Source organism: Fistularia commersonii, chromosome 4 (assembly GCF_037954325.1).
Source record: "Fistularia commersonii isolate RoL2024-O1a breed Wild chromosome 4, RoL_Fcom_v1.0, whole genome shotgun sequence".
Taxonomy (NCBI): domain Eukaryota; kingdom Metazoa; phylum Chordata; class Actinopteri; order Syngnathiformes; family Fistulariidae; genus Fistularia; species Fistularia commersonii.
In genome coordinates this window covers 16,278,511-16,286,239 of record NC_141287.1, presented here as the reverse complement: position 1 = coordinate 16,286,239, position 7,729 = coordinate 16,278,511, and the positions used below count along the sequence as shown (strand labels likewise).

The following is a 7,729-nucleotide window of genomic DNA, read 5'->3' as shown; positions in this document are numbered from 1 at the left end:
TCAACCGACCAAACTGAACTGTTAGGGTAGCGCGGCTGTTTTTATTTGTTATTTACTTGCTCTACTTTTCTGATCATCTGCTTCAAAAATGGATTTTCAAAGCAGATGTTAATCAGTGCAATGCTCTTAATCAAGATGAATGGCAAGAATGTCAACGTAGCCCAAGTGATATCATTTTTTCTACATGCTAACAGAGGAAATGTCAAAATATTTGAAAAGGGTGAGTTCATGGAAGCGCATGTTTGAATTTACTTGCCAAAAGTAGCAAATTATATAACAAATAGGATGCTGTTATGCCTTATCTAAATGGGTTTGTTGTGTTTGAAAGCTGTGTGCCAAATTTTCCTGACGCACTTTCCGCCGGACCTCTTTGGCCAAAACTTGTGTTTCAGGGCTGCTGCACCATTGCTGACATCATGTTCTGACATTATTTGACAAGAACCAAAGGAGGACTCGAGAAAATCATTTTCTCCATATTTAATATACATATTTAAAATACAACAAAGTACATGTTATACATTACAAAAGAAAAGAAATTCCTTTATTCTTGAAGACACGTGTCTCTCGCCACACAAAATCTTTCAGTGTAAAAGCAAACACGTGTAACCGATCACAATACACCATGTCAGAATATCAAAAGAATGTGTTCTTTCCTACAACAGACAGTAAGCAAACTTCTTATCACTATCTGTAACACACAAATTCTCATTTTCAATGTATTTTACAAAACGCACGCACACACACACACACACATACACACACACTTAATGAACACTTGGTTGTCGCCTACTACAGGTGCCACCTAAAAGAGGGCAGTAAAGCTATTTATTCACTTTATTTGGTCATTAAAGTCTTAGCTGTCTGTGTGCTGATGCAGCAAGATTAATACTATTTGCACATGCGGTGCAGAATTCAGTACATAGGATGCGGGAGCTACACTTTTCTGCTCTTTCATCTCAGTAGTCCCTTGGAGCCTTCAAGCAAGGCCTGGAAATATAATGTGAGATTTAAACAACGTAAACAGCAAGTTAATTCATGAGACAGTAGTCAGATTTAAATTTCTTTGAAAAGAGACAAATACATTAATACTTGTCCAACATTACCATTGTCAGCTGAGGATTCACCAATTTCTATGCTGTGCGTTTTCTTGTTGAAGAAAATGATTCATTTAGCAGAAAGAACAGTCCAGTTACAAGATGATTCTGCTACATTCAACATTCTAGGACTTATTTCAAGGATTTAATTCATGATATTTCAGGTTAGGAATACAATTAGAACTGAAGACAGCAGGACTTGACCTCTGACCCAGACAGTGGCAGATGCCACACCCTTTAACACACTCAGCATACATCAGTGTGAAATATGGCATGAAAGAGACAAAACTATGGAAGCTTAAGGCATTCACTGGCTTGAAAGTCTGCTCTCTTTTTCCAAATTAATGAAACAATTATCTCTATTTTAAGAGCAAATTTTCCACGGAAAAATGTTCGAGTTGTTTTTGTTCTGAATTATCAGGATTATTACTGTGAAATTCAGGAATTCTTTTACACACAAAAAAAAACTCGACTGTTCCCCTAAATGAATTTTCGCAATTGGTTTAGAAAAATATTCTTTACAGTTTATACTGTTTGTTTGTTTTTCTTAGCAAAGGAATACATCATGCTTCCATACAAAACTGAATAAAATGTGTATAAATATAACTTGCTCTATTGAAATACGTTACTCAGCTAATACTTACAATGCCCATCAAAGTAGACTCAAGAGGGAGGATTTTTTTTTCTCACTCCCTCTCACACATACACACATACACAAAAGCACACACATGTAAATTTGGCTTTACAAATGAGTAACAACATTAATATGATTTCATTATCAATACAACTGTTCTCTAAGTGCTTTTTAATCAGTCCATCAGATGTGATCCTGCAGTATTTTAGTCATACCTAAGACTTGGTCTTTTCAATGTCATCGCATGTCAAACATGGTGCAGAGTGTGGACAGAATCTGATAAGGACAAATCAGTTGGAACAGATTATTAGTAATATAGATATGAAACAGTGTTGAAGAAAAGCCCAGTGACCTATTTCAGATTTGCGGTGGGTTGTCGACAGCAACAGCCGAATACTCAGTCTCAGAAATGTTGGAGGCTTCGATGAGGCGAGCCAAGCCAGTCCTTGTGGAGTATTTGAAGATAAAGGCCTTCATGAGGTCATAGCGGTAATTTCTGTTGATGAAGTTATAGAGGATGGGGTTGAAACAGCAGTGTAGCAGCGACAGGCACTGGGTGAGTTGTAAGGCCACGTAGATCATATTCTCCAGGCTGCAGGTGAGAGGCACCAGGCCCAGCTGAGAGAGGGCGTCGACCAGCAGGACAGTATGGTACGGCCCCCAGCAGCCCAGGAAGATCACGATGTACGCAAGGATCACTCTGCGGCTGACGCGTCGCTCCTGCTCCACGCTCGAAGATAAGGACGTCGAAGAACGGGCGAAGGCTCTGGCGAGCAGAGCGTAAAACACGGCTATAACGGGGAAGGGGAGCACGAATCCCAGGAGGATGAAGCTCAGCTGCACTCCAACCATCCACTCCCTGGGATTGTCCTCAGGGTAGACCGGATTGCAGAGGATGGAGTCCCCATGTGATGACTTTACGGTGCGCAGGAAGTACGTGTCGGGAAAGGAGGCGGCCAGCGCGAGAAGCCACACCCCCGCGCACACTCCAAAACGAACCAGCTTCCTGCGCACGCCCCCTTCATTCTCCCTGTGCTGTGTCACACTCAGATACCGGTCCACGCTCATACAGGCCAGGAAGAAGATGCTGCTGAACAGGTTGACGGAAAACAGCAGGTGCGTGAGCTTGCACGCCGCTTTTCCGAAGGGCCAGTGGCCGTGCTGCGCCAGCGAGCTCACCCACACGGGTAAAGTGGCACACACGCACAGGTCCGCAACTGCAAGGTGAACGATGTACATGTGTGTCTCATGGCGAGGTGTTGAGTCTCTCTGAGCGCGGATATTAACCCAAAGAACCAGTGCGTTGGCAGCGAGGCCGACGATGAAGATGAATGTGTAAAGCACACACAAAGAGTAGAGCAGAGCGCTACGGTTGAACGCTGTGGCACAAACCATTGAGTGAACGGTGGAAAAGTTGCTGAAGGTGTCAGAGTAGTTGAGATACCCAAACAACTTCCACAGGTCCTCTATATCGCTGGTGCTCAGGCTCATTTTTCGACGTTCGCAGAAAACCACCTTTGACTGGGACAGATCCTGCAAAAACAAGACATCGCCTTATCATTTCCAGCAACATACTCATCAAATTCACATTTTCAACCCTCTGTGATACAAAGATTATGAGCTAATATATCCTTCTAGTGTGCTACCAGCTCTCTCTAAATGTGGTTAACTTAAAAACACAGCTTGCATTGGTTAAAAGAGGCACACTGTTGTCCTGTCACAACCGCAGAAGTTCTCTGTGATTGATGTGCAGACAGAGGCCGGCACGAATAAATGTTTGCATTAGCTCCACTAGCACATAGTACAGATTAGACACAAGGAAGTGGGATCAAGAAGTACAAACAGAGTGTATTTCCGGAGCGTTCCTGACATTCCAGATAAAGCACTGGTCCGGGTGGGAAACCTGATGCCACTTTAAAGACCGTTTCCCTTAACATGTTTGTTATAGTAAAGAAAAAAAATGTTAAAAATGTTTCTTTTCTTCTATGGAAACAAGCAAGTAGAAGGTTGTAGAGAGGCTGTCGCCACCCAGATGATCAAAGAAAATACTGCTCATAACTTTACATGTGTCATTTTACAACATCTGAGGCTAATAACATGTGAGCACACGCTTACAGAATGTGCATATTCACACTGACTGAGGTGACAAAAGCAATATGCGAGATCACAAAGGAGGTTTAGCAGGAAAATATCTGTCCGTGAACTAATGAACCTGTCAAGTATTCAGAGTTTCTGCTGCGACGTCTCTCTCGGTTCCTCTAACTGGCAGCAGCCTGACGTAGTTTGAAAGGTCGGGGGTGAAAGGTGGCACATCAAAAACAGAGCAGAAGAGTCATAACCCTGCTATTGGCCCTGAGTGACTCGCACGCCCACAGAGTGAATTGTGTGCAGGGATCAGCAGGGGGGCTCGACGCCATGCAAAATAGAACATTGTAAACGAGGGTCAGTGACCACCGGGTGACATGGCACGCTGGGGTGGAGTGAAATGCGACCGCTTCAAACATCTGTCTTTGTCACACACTTGTACTTGCGGCTCCCACAAAGTCAAAGAAGATATGTTGCTTGAAATAACACCTCATTGTTCGTCATTTCTTTCACAATATTTATTTGGCCGCTAGCTGTTTATGCTTTTTTTATGAGAAACAGTGTCAGCAGAGGGATGACATGTTTATCCTAATAAATCCTTATTAATAGATAAGTGCGACAATTAGACAAGAGGGGATTGTGTTAAATAAACATCAAGCACATGGGCCTTATACAAATATTGGTTGATTTCACAAGTATTTAATTGCCTTTTTCATTAACAGCAGAAACAAAAAAGGCAATTGTGCGCTCGCAATGACAACTATGTACCACCATAATTAAAAGTTTACAAATAACAAGCATATGACACGATCGCATGAATTCTAATTGGACATTTTCATCACCGTCTCTATTCACATTTCGACTTTTCCAGAGGATCATTTGAATAGCCTCTTATCTCCTCTCCCAGCAAGCTCTGTGATAAAATGTTAATACCAGAAACCTGCCATTTGACCTGACATTTATTCCTGACAGCTATTTCTTATCCGGGTGGAGGTGTGTGTGTGGGGGGGGGGCAGCCAGTCTTCACCGGAGCAGTGCTGAGATAATCCCTCACAATGGCCTTTAATTCCCTTTATATTATATGGAAAATACCTGGAAGTGCCAGGTAGGCCCACAAGCTTCAGGATAATTAGCCTTTTAACACCGGCACCATCAGATAACAGGGTAAGACACACGCCTGTCTCTTCTTCCCTCTCCTCTCTCTCTCTGTCTCTCTCTCCATGCCGTCAGAGCATCCAGTTACAAATTAGCAGAACTCGTCCTTTGTCCGCTCAATACACAGAAAATAAAAGCGATCGCGGGGTTTCATGTGCAAATGTGCCGCAGAGAAAGGCACAGGTGCACCGCGTTTCTGCAGACTGGGGTCTGAGTTTTGGGGCTCCAGACCTGAGGTTGGTGGGTGGGGTGAGTTTCTTCACGCACGGCCCGTGCGTCTTTGCGCACTCATCCAGAACACCACGGCAGCCGCAAACACAATGTCATTGTTGCTATTGTTGATTTCTATCAGGCTGGAGACAAGCTTCCCTTATCGGAATGGCCAGCGTGGTATACAGAGGGTCAGATTGAATGGGAAGGCAAATAAACACCTCGGTTGGGTTTTTTTTTTTTTTTCTATTTTGTTTTGTTTTTTGGGGAGGTGGAGGAGGGGGTTACCAGGAAGATGGAGATAAGATTACAATACTGTTATTACTGAAACATTTTTGAATAAAAATCCGAGTCTTTTTTTTTTGCGATTTCTTTAAACGCATACATATTTTCCTTCTGTGGGAGACAAAAAAAAAAACGCATAAATAGAACACCCCCCCATCCCGTGGACTTCCAGCCGTTTTAACCGAGAACAAGAATGAAAAAAAAAACATTTAAAAACCCTCCCCTGCGGCACTTAAACTCATCACGGCGCTCTTTACCTGTTTGCAGAGCCTCCTGGTCCTCCGTTCACTCTTCTCTCCCCTGTGCTGAGTTTGACGGTCGCCGGAAAACTTTTCACTTCCCTTGTTGGAAACTATTACTCGCCTGCCTCCGCTTCCCCTGCTGACACTGAGCTCCCCGCCTGCTCTGCACTTGCTGATATTCTCAAGAGTTACGCCTCCAAGGCTGGTCCTAAAGCCAAGGTTTATTGGCTTGGCAAAGACAAACAACAGGCGGTGCGGCCAGTTTCAGCCAAGAGGGGGAAACCAAAAAAAAAAAAAAAAAAGAACACATTTAATGCCTAGATTAGCGTATAATTATGGAAAACAATGAAGAAAGACTTTTTTTAGGCTTTTCATTTTGAACTGGCAAAAGTCCAGACTTTATAAAAAAAATGTATGCAATAATGTGGTTTGCATATTGGAAAGAGCAAAAATGTGATTTCTAAATCGAATCTAAGCATGTACTTGCTTAAATGTTGCGCAACAAAACTACATTTCATGCTGCATTCAAACTAGCATGCACGCTCAAGAACACATATACCTATGTATACAATATATTTAGCATTTAAGAGTTGCACAAATAATAATTTGTTTATGCAGCTAGTAGAGGAAACAAATAATACTGTACTTTATTGCATAATTCACGTTTGCCACAATCAACATTCAAGGGCAGGGCTGGTTCAGAGCCTCATGCTTTAGTCCTAATTTTGAAAGTGCACCCAGGAAAACCACAACAGACACAGGTCTTCCGACCACCCGTAATAACAGGTTAAACCCAGCATTGGGGAAACAGACAAGGAGCTTTGAGTTCACACAAAATGCATGCATTTATTTATTCTGCATCGAGAATTAAAAAGTAAGATTCTCAATGAAATCTCCAAAGTCTTGCTCAACAGTTGCTCGTCTTTCCAAACTGTAAACTAAATTTCATGCGAAATTCAAATTGGGGAACACGTATACTGTTCACAAGATACCTCATATTGAAGAGTATATGAGATGAGTGAAAACTTTTTTCATAATGTTGTGCATACTTAAGAGAAAATGCAACTTATTTTCATGACATATCAAAAATATGAAATGTAATTTTATGGATTAAAACATCTGTTAATTTAAAGGATTCAAGGAAATCCTAGAAATTCTTGAACCCTATTGTATTATTTAACACGTAATACATGAGATGCACAATACATTTCAATCACAAACAACCAACAAGGTCTGGAGCCTTCTGAGGTCGTTAATTTTTGAAACCAGACTTAACAAACAACATCAACATTGATGTCTTCCAACTGAAGCCCAGACCAAAAAAAACAAAAAACAAATACCGCCTCTGAATAATGAGTAAGATCAAAACCAATAGGTTTTTCACAGAGTCTCGGTCTTAGCCGACAGACAATTTGAGTCATTTCAAACGAGATGTTCAAAAACTGACAAGATCAGCTATGGAAGCCTTGCTCAGTGATTTGAGGTCTGTCCATTATAAGTTGCACAAATCCCTTACAAGAGGCTCATGTGTTTATCTGGAAGCAAGTAAAGGCTCACTAGTAATTCTGGTGGCGCGACAGCTGGTTCCACCGCAGCAATTATCCTCACGTTCAATAACAAGGCGACCAAAAGCGTCAGAGACAGGGGACTTTAAAACATTACAATAAATCGTGTTTGAAGTGTCAGCAATGTTGTAGTTTGATAGGGTTTAAAAAAAATACTTTTTTTTTTTCTAAGCGCCTTAAGTATTCCTTGGTAAACCAGGCAGGGATTGTCCAACTTGTTTGCTCAGAATAGATATATCAGCGGCTGGAACAGGTCACACCACTGAAGTTTATTATAACTGCATTCAGTGATGAAATACAGCCAGCAGGGTACTCTAACCTCATTAAGCAGAAAAGTAGCACAGTCAGTTTCAGTGGGGGATTTAAAGAGAGTTCCCACTACGCACGCACACCCATTGTCCTCCATGTCAGGAGTATCAGGGGGATTTATAAGCTTCTCTGAGAAACATCCGTCGCCCT

At 41.9% G+C, this 7,729-nt stretch overlaps 1 protein-coding gene across 1 annotated transcript; it reads right to left on the bottom strand.

Moving 5' to 3' along the window:
* Positions 1–464: 464 nt before the first annotated feature.
* On the bottom strand, positions 465–5,924 carry ackr3a (atypical chemokine receptor 3a). Its single transcript, XM_086145588.1, has 2 exons — positions 5,721–5,924; positions 465–3,261 (listed from the first exon to the last, which is right to left on the bottom strand). The coding sequence occupies exon 2, from the start codon at positions 3,217–3,219 to the stop codon at positions 2,086–2,088; it is 1,134 nt and encodes a 377-aa protein (XP_086001714.1). The 5' UTR covers positions 3,220–3,261; positions 5,721–5,924; the 3' UTR covers positions 465–2,085.
* Positions 5,925–7,729: the final 1,805 nt, after the last annotated feature.